Source organism: Dermacentor albipictus, unplaced genomic scaffold (assembly GCF_038994185.2).
Source record: "Dermacentor albipictus isolate Rhodes 1998 colony unplaced genomic scaffold, USDA_Dalb.pri_finalv2 scaffold_12, whole genome shotgun sequence".
Classification (NCBI taxonomy): Eukaryota; Metazoa; Arthropoda; class Arachnida; order Ixodida; family Ixodidae; genus Dermacentor; species Dermacentor albipictus.
The window spans coordinates 8,412,247-8,433,993 of record NW_027225566.1 but is presented as its reverse complement, the minus strand read 5'-3'; the positions used below and the strand labels follow the sequence as shown (position 1 = coordinate 8,433,993).

General features: G+C 47.9%; 1 protein-coding gene across 2 annotated transcripts in view; it reads left to right on the top strand.

The window, feature by feature from the left end:
• Positions 1-21,747, top strand: part of LOC139051574 (uncharacterized) — a 464,967-nt gene that overhangs the window by 143,638 nt on the left and 299,582 nt on the right. For both annotated transcript variants that reach the window (XR_011509431.1, XM_070528543.1), the window contains exon 2: positions 21,306-21,445. Coding sequence is in view for 1 of the 2 variants with exons in the window: in XM_070528543.1 (XP_070384644.1) it covers positions 21,306-21,445 (140 nt within the window). In the remaining variant the exon portion in view is untranslated. The remainder of the gene's footprint in view (positions 1-21,305; positions 21,446-21,747) is intronic.

Below are 21,747 nucleotides of genomic sequence, written 5' to 3'. Positions count from 1 at the left end.
GTCCCCCACATTAAATATCTTAAAGAAAAATGTCTGAAAACAATGAACATAATCAAATTTCTATACCAGACTACATGGGGTAGAGACAGAAAGTGTTTAATGAATATCTATAAGAGCCTCATTCAATCACGACTAGACTATGGTGCCGTGATCTATCATTCTGCAGCCCCGAGCGCGCTAAACATGCTAGATCCGGTCCACCATCTAGGAATCCGTCTGGCCACTGGCGCATTCAGAACGAGTCCCATACAAAGTTTATATGCAGAATCGAATGAGTGGTCTCTTCATATCCAGAGAACATACATCAGCCATACATATTTTCTGAAAGTCCACTCAAATCCTCAACATCCCTGTTTTAATACCATTCATGACATGACATATGCTACACTCTTTCGCAATCGTCCCTCCGTAAGACAGGCTTTCTCGCTGCGTGTGAGGGAGCTCAGTGAAGAAATGCACATTCCACTCCTCGAGCTTCGCCTAATGCATCCAGCCAAGCTGCTACCTCCTTGGGAGTGGCAGCTCATACAATGTGATATATTTTTCGTGGAAGTCACAAAGCATGCTCCAGAGATTGAAATCAAGATGCATTTCCGGGAACTCCAGCTAAAATACTCCTGCACGGAGTTCTACACAGACGCATCAAAGTCACACGACGGGGTGTCCTATGCAGCCGTCGGTCCATCCTTCTCAGAATCCGACGTACTGCGCCCGGAAACTAGTATCTTTACGGCTGAGGCCTACGCCCTGCTGTCGGCCGTAAAGCATATAAACAAATTACAACTCCCGAAATCAGTGATATATACGGACTCCCTCAGTGTTGTGAAGGCCTTGATGTCTTTCTGTAATCATAAAAATCCAGTAGTTATTGAACTTTACTCCGCACTGTGCAAATCATATATATCTAACCAACATGTGATCATATGCTGGGTGCCTGGACATAGGGGCATCGAGGGAAACTTTCTAGCCTACCAGATGGCCACATCAATCTCATTGCATGCAGCTAACTCTACTGCTTCGGTCCCTGTCACAGACCTGAAGCCTTTTTTAAGAAGGAAACTACGAAACCACTGGCAACGCATGTGGGACGAAGAAATAAATAATAAACTGCAGGTAATAAAGCCACAATTAGGTTTCTGGCCTCCTGTAACAAAATCCCGCCGGACAGATGTCCTATTCTGCCGTCTAAGAATAGGACACACTTTTGGCACACATAACTTTTTACTCACAGGAAACGAGCCTCCAACCTGTGGTAGATGCGGGGAGAGGCTCACCGTCCTCCACGTTCTACTGGAGTGTCCGGAAGCCGAATCTGAAAGAAGGAAACATTTTCTCTTAGCATACCGGCAGCAGATCCCCCTTCATCCTGTTATGTTACTTGGTCCATAACCACTCTTTCACACCAATGCCGTCCTAGGCTTTTTGAAAGATGTTGTATTGCATGTTATTAGCCCCACACATTCGTAGCGCTTCCTCTCTTCAGAGGATGCCGCTGTGATCATTATTTTGAATAGCACATGCCTCTAGGCCCTTGTGGTTCAAGGGCTCAGGCGAGGCAGCAGTGCTCCAAGTAATTTTACCATCTTATATATTTTATATTTTGCATCATTATTCTACGATGGATTTTAGTGTTTAGAGTATTCGTCATTAGTCATCGCCATGATTTTATAGCACGTAGATTTTACGCACTTTACAGCGACAATTTTTTAGGCCACTTTACAGCCAAGTCACATCTCCATAATACATCGTCAACATCACCACTTGTCATGGCGCTCTTTGGCCAAACCTGGCCCTTGCGCCAATAAACACCACATATCATCATCATCATCACTATTCATAGAACTTCCTTAAATATAAAGAAATAGAAGAACTCAAGCCTCTGAATCGGAAATGCGCGCCAAACGATCGTTATAATCGCCCTTTTACCATTGCTGAACTTCAAGCCTCCTTGTCAGTATGTCGGAGCTCTGCACCGGGCCCCGATAGAATCATGTATGATATGCTTAAACACCTGCACTCCGACACACAAATCACGCTACTTACACTTCTCAATGCCATCTGGGCTGCTGGTTATCTCCCATCGAAGTGGAAGGAGGCTATTGTGATCCCCATTTTGAAGCATGGTAATGACACTTCATTGCTCACTAGCTACCGTCCCATAGCGCTTACAAGCTGCCTGTGTAAGCTTTTCGAAAAAATGATCAATCGCCGTCTGATCCATCTCCTAGAGTCAAGTAAAATGCTTGACCCATTTCAATGCGGTTTTAGGGAAGGGCGGTCCACAACCGACCATCTCGTGCGCATCGGAGCGAGCATTCGCGATGCCTTCGTACACAAACAATCCTTCTTATCTGTATTTCTGGGCATGGAAAAAGCATACGACACAACCTGGCGGTACGGAATCCTGCGCGACCTTTCGGCGCTGGGCATCCGCGGCAATATGTTAACTATCATAGAGAGCTACCTAGAGAACCGTACATTTCGGGTGAAAATAGGTCCTGCACTGTCGCGTACATTCATACAGGAAACCGGGGTACCCCAGGTTGGCGTACTCAGCTGCACACTCTTTGTCGTAAAGATGAACCCGCTTCGTGCATCATTACCACCAGCTATTTTTTAATGCGTCTATGTAGACGATATACAAATAGGCTTCAAATCCTGCAACCTCACAGTCTGCGAGAGACAGGTACAGCAGGCCCTAAACAAGGTGTCCATGTGGGCCGACCAAAATGGATTTAAAATCAACCCCCACAAAAGTTCCTGCGTCCTCTTCACAAGAAAGAGAGGCCTGGTCCCTGATCCTTTTCTAGAACTGGGCGGACAGCAAATTCCTTTTAACAAAGAGCACAAATTTCTAGGTGTTATACTTGACTGCAAGCTTACTTTTATTCCACACTTAAAATGCCTAAAAACAAAATGTCTAAAAACAATGAACCTACTTAAAATCATATCCCACACAACATGGGGTAGCGACAGGAAGTGCCTGATGAATCTTTACAGGAGCCTAGTTCGATCACGAATAGACTATGGTGCCGTAGTGTATCACTCTGCCGCCCCGAGCGCACTAAAGATGTTAGACCCCGTTCACCATCTGGGAATCCGCCTGGCCACTGGCGCATTTAGAACAAGCCCCATTGAAAGTGTGTATGTGGAGTCCGATGAGTGGTCACTCGATTTTCGGAGAACATACATCAGCTTTAACTACTTTCTGAAAGTGCGCTCTGATAAGGAGCATCCGTGTTTCACAACCGTGAACGACTTGACGAGTGAAACACTTTTTCGTAATAGGCCCTCTATGAGATTACCTTTCTCACTGCATGTAAGAGAACTAGGCGAAGAAATGGACGTCCCAATTCTCGAATACCGCCTAATGCCTGCTGTTAAGCTATTACCGCCCTGGCAGCGGCAGGTGATAGAACGTGACATATCGTTTGTAAAGGTCACAAAGCGCGCTCCTGAGCTTGAAAGTATCATGCATTTCCGGGAGCTTCAATTGAAGTACTCCTGCTCCGAGTTTTACACAGATGCATCAAAATCACAACCTGGCGTATCCTACGCTGCTGTGGGTCCCTCTTTTACTGAACCTGACGTGTTGAACCCCATAACAAGTATCTTCACTGCAGAAGTCTACGCAGTACTGTGTGCAGTAAAACATATAAAGAAACTGAAACTTGACAAAGCCATCATATTCACAGACTCGTTAAGTCTTGTAAAAGCACTTATTTCTTCTCAAAAGCATACGAATCCTGTCTTCAATGAACTCTACTCACTCTTATGTAACATCTACTTATCAAATAGGCATGTAGTAATATGCTGGGTTCCTGGCCATAGAGGAATCGAGGGAAATGTGCTTGCCGACGAGATCGCCAAATCAATAGCATCGCAAGGCATTCGTTCTGCTGCTGTCCCTGCCACAGACATGATGCCGTTCCTAAGACACAAACTCCGAAGCCACTGGCAACGCTTGTGCGACACAGAAACAAGTAATAAGCTTCACCTAATTAAGCCGAAGTTAGGTCCCTGGCACCCAACTACAAAAATACGAAAAAAAGATGTCATATTCACTAAACTGCGAATAGGACACACATTTGGCACTCACAACTTTCTCTTGTCCGGTAACGAGCCTCCAACCTGTGGCAGATGTGGCGACCGGCTGACCGTCCTCCATGTCTTCCTGGAGTGCCGTGAAGCCGAAAGGGACACGAGGAAACATTTCCCGTTTGCATACCGCCACTGTATTCCCCTGCATCCGGCTATGTTTTTTGGTGAAGAACCACTTTTTAAGACCGAAGCAGTCCTCGCTTTCTTAAAAGATGTTGTACTACATGTTACAAGCCCATTCATTTCGTAGCGCATCCTCTTTCCAGAGGATATCGCTCGGATAGATTCTCTGTATAGCACATGCCTCTAGGCCCTTGGGTTTCAAGGGCCCCGGGCAGGCAGTAGTGCTCCAGACTATTTTATACATCTAGGTAATCACATATTTTATATATAGCATCATTCTTTCTTAATGCATTTTAGTGATCATAGTACATGTCATTATTCATTGCCATAATTCTATACGCGTATTTTCATTGCAATTTACACAAACCCTTTTAGGCCCCTTTACAGCCACGTCACATTAAATTCACAGATCCCACCAAACCACGACATATTCATTACCACTAGCATGGTGCTCTTTGGCCATACCTGGCCCTTGCGCCAATAAACCCCAAACATCATCATTATTATTCAAAAAGGCAGGTGACAGACATGATTTGGAAGATTATCCACACGAGGTAAATGCAGTGATTACGCTCTGGAAAGCAAGAATTGGTTAAAGATACAGCAATGGAAACCTTGGAAACGACGAGAAATTGTAATCGGTTTTCGGGACCAAAATGGTAGCTGTGATAAAACCACGGCGTCTATTGTTATAGTCGGTGCAGCGCATGTAGTCCGGAGACTCTGCTTTCAAGTGATGCCTATCTGGACAATCTATACATGGAGTAACATTGTTCTCTAAAGTGATTTTTGAAACACAGTCGTGAATGTTCACGTGGCATATATAAAAACCCGAGTGTATCATTTCGGAAACGTTGGAAACCATGGCTGAGTGGACCTCCTCTTCAACCACCGAGGTGAGCGGACGCGGATTGTCAGGCTCTTCACGAGTGGTTTCAGCGACCCACTTGGGCCGTCGTATCAGGTCAACTGAAAAACAAGGCCAGGACTACCAACTGATTTTACCAACGCAGTCAACATACGGTTTTTCGTAGATGACGATGTTAAGGCGACGCCTTGCAGACTGGAACATTTTCGAGACGCTCTTACACGGCTGTCTCTCATGCCGGCAGTGGATGTACTGGGTGCATATTGTCACGAGAGGAAAAGCCAGTCAGACAGTTCTAAGCGAACGGCCGTTTACAGTTCGTTTTCGCAGCAGCTACCACGCACACTTCTTCTTCCTCGACAGCTCGCGTAACTAGCGCGTGCCATTACCCCTCCCTCCAAAAAAAGAAAAAACAAACAAATAAATAAATAAAGTTGGGGAGATGTTAAATGCCACAAGGAAAAAATAAAAGAAATGAGAAAGACAACGACGAGACGACAGGGCCGAATCACAAAGTTTGTGGATGAGAGTCAGCGCGAATGGTAGGGCTTCATCCTGGTAACGTGAACAATGTCAGAGGAACGTGGTCTACGGGAGTGGTGCGAACTGTCGGCTGGAATAACTTCGTAGTTGACAGAACTTAGACGACGCAAAACAATGTAGGGTCCAAAGTATGGGCGCAATAATTTTTCTGACCGGCCTCTTTGACGTATAGGGGTCCAAACCCATACAAGATCTCCCGGGTTGTATGTGACGTCTCGATGACATAGGTTGTATCGACGAGCATCTTGACGTTGTCGGGATAGAATTCGTTGCCGCGCAAGGTGCCGCGCTGCTTCGGCACGCTGAACAAAGGCGTCTGTATCTGGTGCGGTATGTTGCGACGAAGTTGGTAGGAGCATCACGTCGAGCATAGTGGTGACGTCGCGTCCGTAGACCAGGCGAAAAGGAGGAAACCCGGTGGTTTCTTGTAGGGCAGTGTTGTACGCGAATGTCACATACGGGAGCAGTTCGTCCCAATTTTTATGGTCCGTGGCAACATACATGGAAAGCATATCCGCGATCGTTTTGTTGAGACGCTCAGTTAAACCGATAGTCTGCGGGTGATACGCAGTTGCCGTACGGTGCGTTGTCCCGCTCAGCTGCAGGATATTTCGGACCAACTGGGCAGTGAAGGCCGTACCACGGTCTGTGATGACGACAGCGGGAGCACCATGTCGAAGGACGATATTTTTGATGAAGAAGTTAGCAACATCTGAAGCAGTAGCTCGCTGAACGGCTTGTGTTTCGCAGTATCGAGTGAGGTAATCGGTGGCGACGACGATCCAGCGGTTATCAGCCGAAGACTTGGGAAATGGGCCGAGTAAATCCATCCCAACTTGTTCAAAAAGTGAGCAAGGAGGTCGGACAGGCTGAAGCAGACCGGCTGGTTTCAGAGGTGGAACTTTGCGACGCTGGCAATCTCGACAACTTCTGACGTACTGCTTCACGGTTTTTGTGAGTTTTTGCCAATAGTACTTCTGGTTGATCCTCGCGAGAGTACGCGTGAAACCAAGATGCCCAGACGTTGGTTCGTCGTGGCATGCACGTATAACGTCGTCGCGGAGAGTAGCGGGAACAACGAGCAGGAAAGCGGTTGCCGTAGGGTGAAAGTTCTGCTTGTATAGGATGTCGCCACGTAGGCAGAAAGATGACAAGTGACGCGCGAACTGCCGTGGGGGTTGTGGGCGGCTTCCTTCAAGGTATTCAATCAAGGGCTGGAGCTCGGAATCTTGGCGTTGCTGTTGAGCAAGGTTTAAAGACGGAAGAGTACAAAGAAAACCCGAATCGTCGTCAGTATCTAGTGGTGCGGGTTCGACGGGGGCGCGAGAGAGACAGTCGGCGTCAGTGTGTTTCTGGCCAGACTTATAGACGATGGTCACATCAAATTCCTGCAACCGAAGGCTCCATCTTGCGAGACGGCCTGAAGGATCTTTGAGATTCGCCAGCCAGCAGAGAGAGTGGTGGTCGCTGACGACACGGAAGGGGCGTCCGTACAGGTATGGGCGGAACTTCTGGAGAGACCATATGACTGCCAGACATTCTTTTTCAGTTGCTGAGTAGTTTTTTTCAGCAGCAGACAAGGTTCGGCTGGCATACGCAATAACGCGCTCAACACCAGCTTGAAATTGTACGAGTGTCGCTCCGAGACCAACGTTACTAGCATCAGTATGCACTTCTGTGTCAGCCTCGGTGTCAAAGTGACCAAGGATCGGTGGTGTCTGTAGACGTTGCTGAAGGTCGTGGAAGGCATCGGATTGTGCCGGGCCCCAAACAAATGTGACGTCGTTCTTGATGAGTCGTTGCAAAGGTTCGGCAATTTCACAAAAATTAGGTACAAAACGCCGGTAATACGCGCAAAGCCCTAAAAATCGGCGGACATCGTGTTTTGTCTTCGGTATCGGGAACAGAGCGACTGCCATGGCTTTGTAAGGGTCAGGGCGCACACCGGTGCTGCTGACAATATGACCTAGAAATTTGAGCTCCTCGTAGCCAAAGTGACATTTTTCGGGCTTCAGGGAGAGGCCGGCGGTGCGGATAGCTTGAAGAACCGCCTCAAGCCGCTGGATGTGTTGTTCAAACGTGGTGGAAAAAACAACTACATCGTCTAAGTAGACTAAACACGAGTTCCACTTGAGGTCAGATAAAACTGTGTCCATCATGCGTTGAAATGTGGCCGGAGCGGAACACAATCCAAAAGGGAGGACCTTAAATTGATAGAGACCGTCGGGTGTTATAAACGCCGTTTTTTCCTGGTCCCGTTCGTCAACTTCAATTTGCCAGTACCCACTACGCAGATCCATTGAAGAAAAGTAACGGGCATGTCGCAGGCGATCCAAGGAGTCGTCAATTCGAGGAAGTGGGTAAACGTCTTTTTTCGTGACCTTGTTCAGTTTGCGGTAATCGACACAGAAGCGTAGTGAACCATCTTTCTTTTTAACTAATACAACAGGTGAAGAGCAAGGACTTGTCGATGGTTGAATGACATCATCGTCGAGCATTTGTTTAACTTGATGACGAATAGCATCCTGTTCTCTTTGCGACACGCGATAAGCGTGTTGGCGAACAGGTTGGACGGTCGGTTCAGTGATGATTCTGTGTTTGATTAAAGGAGTCTGTTTGACCTTCGACGTGGTGGCGAAACAGTCGCTAAATGACGATAGCAGAGTGAGGAGCCTCTGCTTCTCATTTTGGTCTAGCTGTGGGTTGACGTTGATGTGACTGGTCAAGTCCACGTCGCTGGGTTCCGGAATCGAGATTGGCGTTACCGAAGCACAGGCGTTGGAATCGGCCACCATTTCAAAGTAGGCCATGGTGGTATGCCTCGCAAAGTGCTTGTATTCGCCACTGAAGTTGGTAACTAGAATCGTGGTTTGCCTATGTTGGAGCTCTACGAGACCTCGTGCGACGCCGACTTCGCGATCCAGCAATATGGCGAGGTTACCTTCGGCAATGCCTATTCCTAGTTGTTCTTGGGGGCATTCAACGAGGACGAAGATGCTACTTCGAGGCGGTAACGTCACGCAGTCATCGACCACGCGTAAAGCCGCGCGGTGATGTTCATCCTCCACACTCGAATCCGAAGAAACGTAGTTAGAAAAAGTCACGAACAAGTCACGAAGGTTAATTATCGCCCCGTACTCCTGGAGAAAATCCATGCCCAGTATAACTAGTCGAGAACACTTGGGCAGCACAAGGAAAGACGCTACGAAAGTCGAAGTAGAAATTGCAAGTCGGGCGGTGCATCGTCCAATGGGTGACACGAGGTGTCCTCCGGCCGTAATCAGATGTGGGCCGTCCCACGCTGTCAGCACCTTGCGTAGCCGAGTGGCCAGTGAGGCACTCATAACCGAGTAGTCAGCTCCCGTATCGACAAGTGCAGTTACCGGATAACCGTCGATTGAAGCAGTAATAACAACAGAAGTTCTTTTTGCAGTTTCGAATGAAGGCGTCAGCGGTACGTCGCTAGGGGATGGCGTCGGCGGAGGATATTTGACGGTTCGCATGACAGCGGCCTCACCCCCGGAGGTCGCCGTTTTCAGTTTCCCCGGCGCGGGCTTCCACCGTTGACTCCAGCGGAATCAAAGGCGGGTCGAGCACGGTTTGGTGACGCGTACCGACGAGGTGAAGGCGACCGTGACTGTCTTCGCTGTTGGGCAGGAGGAAGCCGGTTACTTTCTAGGTATTGCTCGATGTCGTGCGGGCGTTCGCCATAGCGCGGGCAACGGGCGTCCGGATGGTATCCCCGCAGACCAATCCGTCGGTACTGGCAGTCGCGATACATGTGACCAGCCTCCCCGCAGTGATAGCACAACGGACTGTTGTCGGGGGCGCGCCATACTGTAGATTTGCGCGGACCAGGATGAAAAGGTGCTTGCGGGTTCGTGCGGTGGATCGGACTTGGGAGCGTCGAGAAATCCCAGCAGGCGGCTGCGAAAAACGGCCCGTCGACGGCGCGGAAGCCCGAAGAGCATCCGCGTACGAGAACGTGGGAGGTTCGGGTCGTGTTGGTGGCGAGGGATGAACCACTTTGCCGATTTCTTCCCGAATGGCATCCGTAAGAACCACGGCACTGGGAGGTGCCGGAGCTGATGCATAGGACTTCTGCAGTTCTTCTCGAACGTTTTGTCGTATTAGCTCGGTAAGAGACTCCCTGTCATCATTTGCAGGTACGAGAGAGCATGCAGCAGTCATGTTGGTCTGGCGTTCATACTGCGAGAGCCGCTGCCGAAGCATACGTTCCATGACTGTTGCCTCACGAATGAACTGAGAGACTGTTGTAGGAGGATTGCGCACGAGGCCCGCGAAAAGCTGTTCTTTTACGCCTCTCATTAACAGACGCACCTTCTTGTCTTCTGGCATTAGTGGATCGGCCCGACGGAACAACCGCGTCATGTCTTCGACGAACATGGCGACGGTTTCGTTTGGCATTTGGAACCTCGAAGACAGTGCCTGTTCGGCTCTTTCTTTCCTTTCGGGAGTGCTGAAGGCTTCGCAAAGCAGTCGGTAAAACTCCTGCCAGCTGGTAAACGAGGCTTCGTGGTTATCGTACCATACTCTCCCCGCGTCTAAAAGGGAAAAGTAGACGTTCTTCAACTTACGGCGATCGTCCCAGTCGTTAAAGGCGGCGACCCGGTTGAAATGGTCCAACCAGTCTTCAACGTCCTCAAAGGCGTCGCCATGGAACGGGTTAGGCATGCGAGGCGCGTTGAGAATGCATGGTACGGCAGCATTTGGCATCCCCTCGGTTTGGCTTGCGGTAGTTGTTGACATCTTCCTCACGGAGCTTGCCAGGGGGCTGTATTGCGGTGGAAGACCTTGGAGGCGACGGCTGCTTCGATAGATTTCTGCCGTCCCCGAGGTACTGGCGTCGGTAGCTTCTGGTTGAGGACCCGTAGGCATACGATGGATGCGTACCCAGCACGTCCACCAGTTTGTCACGAGAGGAAAAGCCAGTCAGACAGTTCTAAGCGAACGGCCGTTTACAGTTCGTTTTCGCAGCAGCTACCACGCACACTTCTTCCTCGACAGCTCGCGTAACTAGCGCGTGCCAATATCAAATGAACCATCTGTGGGCAGTGACTTAGAAGGACGAAAAAGGAAAAAAGAGGATTCTCGCTGCAGACACTTTTGACGTCAAGGACCACCACTGTGTGGTCATCGACCCGCGTGACCAAGGCGTCCGTATCAAGCTCTACTGGGTTCTTCACGGTGTACCTGACGACGACGTTCGCACTGCTTTGTCGCATTTTCGAAAGGTGACTGAGGTCACCAGGGACAAGTGGCGGGTACAAGGATGCGTTGACAAAGGGTAAACCACCCGTTCTGTCACTATTAAGCTGAAGGTGAGCATCACAGCTGAGGACTTGCCCTACCAGCTGCGAGTAGTGGAAGATGTTGCGCTCGTGCACGTCCCTGGCAGAGCTCCCCTCTGCCTCCGATGCTGTGGCATCGGGCACATGCGACGCGAGTGCCATGTACCACGCTGTGGGCTTTGTGGTCGTTTCGGGCACGACGAGACCCAGTGGTACCCGCCGTGGTTGCTCAGTGGCTATGGTGTTGGGCTCCTGAGCGCGAGGTCGCGGTATTGAATTCCGGCCAGGGCGGCCGCGTTTCGATGGGGGCGAAATGCGAAAACGCCCGTGCACTTAGATTTAGGTGCACGTTAAAGAACCCCAGGTGGTCAAAATTTCCGTAGTCCGCCATTACGGCATGCCTCATAATCAGAAAGTGGTTTTGGCACGTAAAACCCCATAATTTAAAATATCTGTATTGCTTTGATAGCTTCGTTTGGTGCAGTTAAAAGCAGCCGCCATCTTCATGCTGACGTAGGCTTCTTATAAAGCAAGTATGAAAGATTGGACAGGTTTCGTGGCGCAAATCAAGTTCATGAGCTGAATCGCATGTGCCCAACCAAGCACTTCTGCCTTTATAAACGATTCTCCTGCATTATACAAGACGCACGTCAGCGCTACGGTATATCACACAAGGTGTGCGAGAACATTATGCACGCTCCCTATTAGATTTGTGAGCGTTGGTGGCGTCGGGCTCCGTTTCCCGGCATAATTAGGAATAAAAACAGCTGCCTGGGTGATAGCATTCGATGTTATTTCAGTTTTTTGTAACATGTGGATCAGCGCGGACATGTACGTTAGAACGAAAGGTACTGAAATATTATGATGAGGATTTGGTCCGTGTAATTTGGGTGTCTAGTGTTAAGCCAGAAAGAAAAAAATATTGTGATTTTGTGACAATTATTGCTGAGATAGGTACAGTCACATTAAATTTGAGCTCCGACATAGTACCCGTCGTGGAACTGCCCCCTGGAGTACAGAGCTACATTGAACCACGAAATGCTAAATTCATAAATACCAGTAATTGCAAGGAGTTTAGCTCTTAGATTTTTGGTATGTCCGAGCCACTGTGCAGTCTTGGGGGGCCTTTTTTACCACGAACATTATGTTTGAACTAACATTCAAAGCAACTGTACACTGTTTTTTTGTTTGAGGAAGGCGTTGAACTTTTTTAAGCGTCTAAGCACGTTTAGAAAGTTATCGGTTAGCTCCAGGCGCGCCCGCGTGTGTTTTTAATATCCAGTTTGTGTTCATGGATTCAATAGCGAAAGAGCGCTATCTTAGATTGCGCGCGTGAAGCGAATACTGGCTTACATGCATTATCACATATGAGAACCCGAGTTTGCGCTGCAATATACGAACGAGCATTCCAATCTGATCAACTGATGCCTTGCTCGATAGATCCGATTCAGAGGAAGCACTACTTTTCGCGCAGCCATCATTGTGCTTTCAGTGTTTTATGATGAGTTAAATTCGTGACTCACTCTTTTGGAACTACCTGGTTCTTTACATCACCACAACGTGACAGTATATACGCTCTACATCTTCATTGATTGAATCTACTGGTAAAGGGACTAGGACTTTTGTTGCATGTCCGTTTGCTCAGTGAACGCAACAATTTATTTTCCATAACAAACTTCTTAATTCAGGAGGCTGTAAGAGACAGCAACCTTGTATTAACAGGTGGTCTTATTAATGCAGAAAATGTAAGTGCTTATTAGTCGGCTTTCGCCTCATGGTAAGGAATTTCAATAAATATACCCTTACGATAATTGAAAGCCTATCCGCTCGACAACCTTTCATTTGAGTCCCCCCTTTGCAAGCTGATACCGACCTGAAGGTGGTTCGTATCGCAGGCCTTTGACATATATCCAACCCTCAAACAAAGGGTTATTCCGAAGGTTTCTTTTCAGGAAGGCGTGTTACCCTCCAGCCCTTCACTCCGGTTTGCAAACACTCATAAGACGAACATGCTGCGTGAAGAGCGTCGTTAGTCCAAACGCACGAGCTACTGTAACTCATCTCGCCTATATCGCTGTTATTCAGGCTTAGATAACACATGCATATTATATATCGACGGATCACGAATCCGAAAAGAGCTACCAGCGACCAGCCCAGCTAGATTTCTTTCATTTTATACTTCGTCGTAGCTGCTAATAGCAGCTCACTGAGCAGAACGCTGAGCGTGGAAGAGGCAGAGAGGGTGCTCTATAGTGGTTTGTCACCAACGAAAATTGCACGCCGCGCTGCTGGTTATTCCAGGAAGATTGTATATGCGACGCCCAGCCATTTGCAACACAGCAACATTGTTTTGGGACGGGAGAGGCCAGGTGATAGACAGGGTGGTTGTGCAGATGAAGACACGCTATTTTCTGCAGTGCTTTAGGAATGAATGAATGAAGGCTTCATTTATTGCGAAAAAGGAAGAGCAAATATCGGTGGAAGCATGTCTCAGCACATTGGGAAAGGAGCGGGGGACAAAAAGAGGAAAAGCTCGAGCTCGGGTGGCAGGCGAAGTCACAGTTTCGAGTAGAGAGAATATAAGCGAGAGTTGGTGAAACCGGTTTAATTCGAGTGTAGATGTGTGATGCGGCAAGTAAATGATTAGTGTCCTCGTCCAGCATCCGTCTTTTGCGGTAGTATAAGCACCGCCGTTGTTGGCAATAAACGTTTACTGAAAACCAATCTTGGCAATTACTTATTCATCGGCCATACCTGGCCGCGTATTCCTTAGAGGCAGGGTCTGTGGATAAAAACTACGCTGTCGCGACATGTATCGTGACGCTTGCGGTTACGGTTACCATACTCATGAGGCTTGCTATTGTGGTAATACTATAAACATAGGTTTGCTGCACAAGTTGGAGAACAGGCAGTTTAGGACAGCGTTTCTCACCTTGTATACGCTCAACGCAAGCACCATTAGCATGTATGGGTTGCAAACATAAGAACGAGTAAAAAGACAGGTGCCGCCTTTCGCCCCATGCCAAACATATTCAAGCCAACGATACATTAGCAATCATGCTGTCTTTTCTATGCCCGGGGATTTTAAATTTAAACTTCGAGTGCCAGTCCCAGCCGCCGCCAACGGGAGCACGTGAAGCCGCCGGCGGCCATATTTCTAGAGGAAAAAGAGCGCGGCTACAGTACGTGGCCGCGGTATACGCGCTGCGCTCCCTGCGCTTGCGGTTCTGCAATGAAAAGTAAAATTAAACCCCTTTAAGAAGTATATCAATCCGCTGTTGTGTGTCATGGTGGCAGGTGCCTTGTGTCTTCTGTATAATAAGTTGCGAGAACAGAAAAAAACAGTTGTATTTTCTGTTTTCATCATTCAGGAACTTGCCGCGTGCATCGGCAGTGGGATGCCCTTTCGTCGATACGTGGTACCGGTCCGTATTGGCAGCAGCATGACCTCGAAATATAATATCCCTATGCCATATCTTTAAAAAAATGACTATTTGTGTCAATGAGCGCTCAAGTCGCCGACGATGAAGTTGTTGCTCCTTTAAAGTTAGGAATAAGCGTTTTTAGTTTAAACCTAGAAAAGAAGCACAAAATACAACGTCAGGTCTAAGTTTTGTCCAGCGTTTCTGTTTTAACCGAAACGAGTCAGTGAAAGCAAATATACAATAAAGCTAAGGTGACGATCTGCATGCATCCGGAAGCCTTCATGCGCCCCAGTGAGAGTAGCCTAACAAAGTTAAGGTCATGCGTCAGCCTAGCTGCTCAAGCAATCTTCACTTTTTTTTCAATTCTGTGTCCATTCTACCTGCATCTGCGACAAAAACGAGAAGTGGGAAGGCAGATAAACAGAAAATGATGGGGGCAGTTGGTAGCGTAATGGTTAGCGCGCCCAGCTGCTAGCTTCCCAATGCAGAATGCTGTGAATACATAGGCTCGAATCGCGGTGGTTTGTTTGTGAAGACAGCTTTCTGTGCTCTCTGATGGCGGCGAAGCTCAGAATGAGGCGGCAGCCTAACGACGGTCGCCACCAGCTTAACAGAAAAAGCGGGCGTGCTAGGTCACGCTTAAAAGCGAAAGTGCATTCAGAGAAAAATACATGATGCTGCTGTCGACAGAAAAAAGTGATGAACAAAGAGCGGTGTTGTTGAGCGAGGCTGTAGACCGATAATGTCACCGAAGACAGGACCACGCTCCTGTCCCGGTGATCACCGGATGTGTACATCGACAGCATGTTAACTAAGTACGTGGCACTAAGTACGTTGCGTGTTTGTGTTGTGACTGTCACGATCGAGTAGTGTAAGAGATGACAATGAAGAGGAAGTGGTGAACGAATTCCGAGAAAAGTACGTCAGGATAGCCATACTGAACGTAATACTGTCATACTGAACGGATAGCCATACTGAACATAGCCATACAGGATAGCCATACTGAACGAAGAAAGCCTGCGACCTCATTTGCTCAGGTCGCCAGAAATGCTTGGGTGGTAGCGTACTATTGGGCGTATTTGGTAACCGCAGCGATAGACGCTCACTTTACGGGAATAAACAAAGGAAAGGGGCCCATTGAGTTGAACGAACTTTTCAAACTGTGGCATAGTTTGAAAATTGATGGTGGTGAAGTATGACACACAAAATAGTATATGCTAACCTAAATGAATCAACATGGTCATACATGCGCGAAGTGCCATGGTGGTCTGCCACCACGACATCATGGAGTCGCGACGATAACACTTTACCTTGGGTGCTTGAGAATAAAAAAAAAGGAAATGAGATATGTGCGAGGGACGTTTCTACGGTACAAAATAACTCCCCCCCCCAACCCCACCCCCAAAGAAGAAGATAGGCTTGCGAATAGGTGCGCCAGAAGATCGAGTACTATGGCGCTTGTTGATCTTGTCCAGGATGACGTCAGCGTTTATTTCTGAGAAAATGAGTTCGAGGTACTTTTATTTGCATCACAATGGCGGGCGTAATCAGGCAAAAATTGAAAGCATTTTATTAAGGGGTACCTGAGTACTCTGGGTAGATTACGTACAACAGTGCTAGCAAGCATGTAACATTATTAGAGAATATAACTCGAAAATAAGTTCACTCCTTCGTGCACGGTAGTAAAAAGGAAGCACCTCCCCAGTATTGCTGGGAAGAGCGGAAATAAGGAACAGGCTGAAAAAACAGTCTTGTAGGTCTGTATTAAACTAGATAGACCATTCGCGTCTTGGCAACAGGATAAGGTTGCTCCTGAAGGCAGACAGTCTAGTGGCCAATTAAGTCGGCCAGTTGGCTCTTGCAGCTTAAAAACCCTGCAAAGGACGCGATGACACCACGGCGCCACGCCACTGTACGCCAACAAAAACAACTTTTTAAAAGTGAAGCTATCTTTGCTTCTTCCTTAGACGTTTCCCCTGGTGCTGTTGCTTTCTTGCACGCCTTGTCCGAGGGAGGCTCAGAGCAAGCGTATACATGGAAAGAGCGTGGAAAAGAGGAAAGACGGCGCAAGAAATTTTTTTGGACCTTTACATCGCGTCATATGTGCATAGTGCCCTCTGGAGCTCCCTGGGCGTCGTCACATCAGCCTCTTGACAGCTGTGATTATCCGTGGCCCCCTGCAAAAAGCACTGCAGAAACTGCAGCGCTTACCTTTATCCTAACATGCATGTCTTAAAGAGAGGTAGAAAGAATGGCAGAGAGGGGGCAGGGAGAAGGCGATGAATTGGTAGAGCCGGGGTATTCGCGAAGCGAGCGAACAACAGCCTTGCTATTTTTCGCTCGCAGTTCTCATACAGGGGGGAAGAACGGAACAGGGAAAATGCGACTTGAGAAGATAACGAAACTCTACAACTATATACACAACAGCAGTCGGGCAAGCTGAAGGCAGGGTACTGTACGTTTCTGCTATTTCTAAAAAGTAAACACTATGCAAATTTGTCAAGTCGACAACTGACGTAATGTGTGCAGGCGCAAATCCCCAATTGATTACCGCATGGTATAGGTGACACTACTCAAGTGGTCGCACGTAAAATCAACACACTTGTGCCCGCCGCGGTAGCTTCACGGCTATGGCATTGCTCGAGGTCGAGGGTTCGATCCCCGCCGCGTTAGCCGGATTTCGACGGGAGCGAAATACAAGAACTATCGTACACTTTGATTTATGGGCACGTTAAAGAAACCCACGGTATCAAAGTTAATCCGGAGTACGCAACTACGGAGCACCTCGTAATCCGATAGTGATTTTACACGTACAGTACCATAATTCGGCCAAAACGTCTGCCGCGAAGCGATGTGCCATGTGAAACAATGACAAGGCTGAATCCTCTCAGAGGTTACAAACAATGGTGCGCAACAACGCCTCAAGCTAACACAGTTCACTGTATGTTGTGTACTACGCAGACAAAGAGAAGTAGTGCACACAAGGTAACATTTGCCATCAACTCACTACTCTCGTACTGCACTATACGCTGAAGAAATCAGATATTCGCAGTCAGCATTACCGCTAATTAACGTCAATCAAAGCAAACAACGCAGAAAGCTTCGCTGACATCGATTCGCACAATGTGCGTGATTCGCCTAATTTTTAGACTGAATTCATATGCCTAAGAATGGCGCTTATTAATGCAACATTTTCATTCGCAGTGAGAAAAAGTGGCTGTCGTATCCACGGTAGAATTCATTGAAACGGCTTCAGTCCCATTGCCATTATATCATTGCCAACTTCCATGGAATCGTAGTCGCGAAATGGGATACAAGTGACAGGGAAATCAGAGGATGAACGGCAAGAAGGCAGACGCTTGCACTACACCTCAGGAAAATAAAATGGCTTTTTGAGCAGTGTGGCAAGCGGGCCGTGCTATGGTTTCAAGATCTATTAAAAATTCTCCAAAATATCTACAGAGGCCGACAAAAATGTGCGAATTTTGGGAAAGGTGAAACCGCCGGAAATGTCACGGCAGCCTTAGCTTAAATATAAAAGATGACTTAAAATTAAAAAGAAGCTATAACGTTGAGTGATACCGGGCCTCACTCGGGACACTGTTTCGTATAATAACTTTTTCTCCGTCCCTCCCTCTCTCCCTCCCTCCTTCCCTTCCCCCCTCTCTCTCTTTCTCTAATGGTGACAGGGTGGATTAATTTTGACACAAATAAATTAGCTGACATATTCAGCTGAAGCCCAATGGTGCGTAATAAGGCAAAAATGTCGGCAAGTGTTGAAGAGAGGTCAAGGAGGTCCTGTGGCCGACGCCAGTGCTCAGCGCCCGGCAGCTGTCAGGTGACTGCACGTATAAACGCGATGCCTGGTCATCACTCGTTATAGGGTGATTCGGGTATGAAGTTTAAGGATGCGTACACTATCACATTAAATACTGGGCACTCTACAGTATCATTCTTCGAAGGCTGGTACCGATTCTGCGGCAATGATGATGGGAACGAATTGTCTTACGTGCTGGGTGTCACCTTCCTCTAACTGCCAACATTCCCTACCCGCCGCAGTTTCTTAGTTTCTATTGCGTTCGGCTGCTAATCACGAGGTCGCGGGAGCGAATCTCAGCCACGGCGGCCGTATATTGATGGGTGTGAAATGCGAAAACACTCGTGTACATAGGTTTAGGCGCAACTTAAAGAACCCCAACTTGTCCAAAGTAGTGCGGTATCCCCCACTACAGCATACCTCATAATGAGATCGTGGCTTGGGCACGTAAAAACTCATAATTTCTTGCATAGCATGCCTTAAGGATGCCCTTGGCAGTCGCACAGCTCTTGAATACAAGTGTCAGGAGTTGTACACGAGGTCTTTGAGTATGTGGGTAGCCTTTATGAGTTCGACACCTGCTAGTCTACATTGAGGCTAGATATAAAGGCGGAATGGCAACATGGTAGACAATCAGAAGAACGGAAAAATCACGCATATATTGCTGCACAATCATTTTAAATAGCCGTCTTCCTTCACGCACGTGGATAACCGTGACAGAGGACTTCTTTGGGAACTAACTGCAAGTACTACATATGTCTCAATGCTCAATTGGTAGAGCATCGCAAGCGAAATTCAATATTTGTGGGATCGTTCCTCACCGGCGCCAAGTTGTTTTTTCATCCACTTTTATTTCCACTAAATTATCGTTCCTTTCTTTCAATTAATAAGCAAAAGTAATTATCCCTATGTTGTCCTTGGCGTCAGTGTTGGTTAGTGTCTTAGGATATTTCCTATCGGTCTCTGGCTTATAACCCCTTCAATCCCTTGGAGTCACGTCATCTTCAGCCAATCGTCGATCCAGTGCAGGCATCGACATTTTCGTCCAATCGGCGAGCCCGTACAGCTGTCATGTTCGGCCATCGGGGACACTCTCTGGGCTCTCCCGTCCGATGGCCGTATCCGCCCCACGCTTCCTCCTCGCCTGGCCGTCTGTGAACGACCTTCCAGTGCTGCAAGGTAGCTTTTCTCGGGACTAAGGTCAACCACCTCGAAACATGCCGAACTACATGTACACTTTCGAGGAATCACCACACAGGGAGCGTAGACAACAGGTTCTGGCGCGACACACGAGGGCAGGATAACCAGCCTGTCTGGTGGGTCTCGTAACACGGTCGACGCGCACCTGCGCACCATAATAGGAAAACGTTGGCGAGGGGTTGCGCTGAGAGAACTTGACCGATACTGAGAAATTGTCCGTATCTAACAACGCCCACACTGTCCGCATCACAGATCGTATTTAAGACAGGGCGCACGCAGCCAAACCACACACTGCACCCGCTGGAGTAGAACGACCCGTTGCAAACATTTGTGCCCTAGTTAAATTGCCTAGCATGGTGTCAGCGCACACAGATAAACAGCAAGTGTTTGCACTCGACGACCGCTGACACTCGCTGTGAAAACGCGGGCATGGGGAATGGCGGCAGCAGCAGCGAGCGAACGGACGTTCGTGCTGTCTATCGCTTCAGAACAAACTCAGTGGTGAGAACACAGCGCACGCAAAGCAACGAGTCGTCGGCCCACCTAGACTGAGCCCCAAACCAGATCGTTTCCAAGAGAAAGTGCGCCTGGCCGAAGTACAATGCCCCCACTCCATCCCCTTTCCCGGTGTCATGATACAATGCGCACGACGTGATTCCATGCGCTGCCTGCCCTTGCGCACGCGAGATTGAGCCGCCATCATCAGTTCACCGTCGCACGCTTTCGTTCAAACACACAGCGTACGGCGCGCGAGGGTGACGTTACTGCGAGAGAAACCCACCACGTATCATCGCAAAAAAAAAAACAGTTGAAACTGCCAGAGGTCACCCTAGCTCGCATCCGCTTACCTTCCTCCTACGCGACCCTTGGCCTCGTTTCTCCATCTTCACTTCGGTGGACGTTACCTACAGTACCTCTAGGTAGCAGTACTTTGCCGAGAGCTGAGCGCGCCCCTTCGTGCTATCCCCAGCGCGGTATTTTCACCTCCAGGCGCCTTCCTCGTTGGCTGTCTTGGCTGCCTCACAGACAAACACCGCTGATGTGAAGAGCTAGCCTGTTAAGCTCGCACGTCAAACTGCGCATAAATATAACACTCGATTAAACGCTGGTTCCAGTAATATTCCTCAGTCGCCCGCCAGTGTGAATGAAGTAATTATAGCAAAGAATCCATAAGCCGTACTGACATGAGCAACACTGATATCTTTCTGTACAGTCGAAACATCATGCTAGACTTGACTTGAGCAGCTTTAAACTTTCTAAAATTTTCAATCTTCTCTCATGGTTTATTGTTCGTTCATTATACTTTTATTATATTTCTCTATACTTTTTAGTCACGAATGGGAATGTCCAGTAGGCACTCACATTGCCTTTTGCGCGCATTTGTATGTGTCGTCTTGTTGATGCAACGCATCCCAGGTTCCATTCATTTAACTAATTTATAATGTAGCCAGAAATCACTCTATGTGCAAAAATGCTGCAATGAACGCAGTACGCCCGTTATTTACCTCATGTGAACGGCCTACGCTGTCACAAGTAGTATTGAAGGTGAAGTTTTCAATTATATATGTTTTGATGGGTAGATGTGATTCATTATTTCCTCGTGGGGAACGGTTAAGTATGACGCGTAGTTCTGTGGCTTTTCACGTGTGTTGAGCTGAAAATTGGAATGTGATCAACGTTGGCAGAAATAGGTCCGTGACGAGTGGACGTTGTTCCTTACCAATCTCACTAGGACGATAGGCACCCCATTAGAACGGTTCCCTGCAGGGATTCCTTTCAATCTTCGTGCAGGCCTGAAATTACGCACGGGTTCCTGTTGAGTATAGATAGCCAGTTACTTTGAAGTTAGCAGAACTGATCGAGTCTGGTGCTTATGCAAAACCTTAACTCTTTGTCTTGCCATCCGCCTTTCCCAGGCTCCCGTTACGACGCCTGTGACGTCACTCACATCGTCTGTTCTGGCCACCGTGTCTTCACTTTTCGGGGCCCCGATCCTGTTGACGCCTACACCACCTCTTCCTTGCTTGGGTTCACATGGGATAGTGCCGCAATTACAGCTGAGTGCTTTTTTTGACACCATCAGTCTTCATTGTTCTTTAAGAAATTTAGGCGAAAGAGGAGGGCATGAGCCTTGTGAACGTGCAGTCAACTTGTTCAACTGTGCTAATTTATCTGCCTTCCATTACAATTGTCTTCTTCTGATAACATGAACTATTCGCACAAAATAGGCCCATCATAAGCACTACTGCATGCTTCTTCAATGTGAATAATTAGCAAGCTTATATTATAGTTGCACAGCTATTGCGTTAGATGTATCGTTTACTTCTCCAACGAAAGAAAGGGCGCTCCTGAAAACAC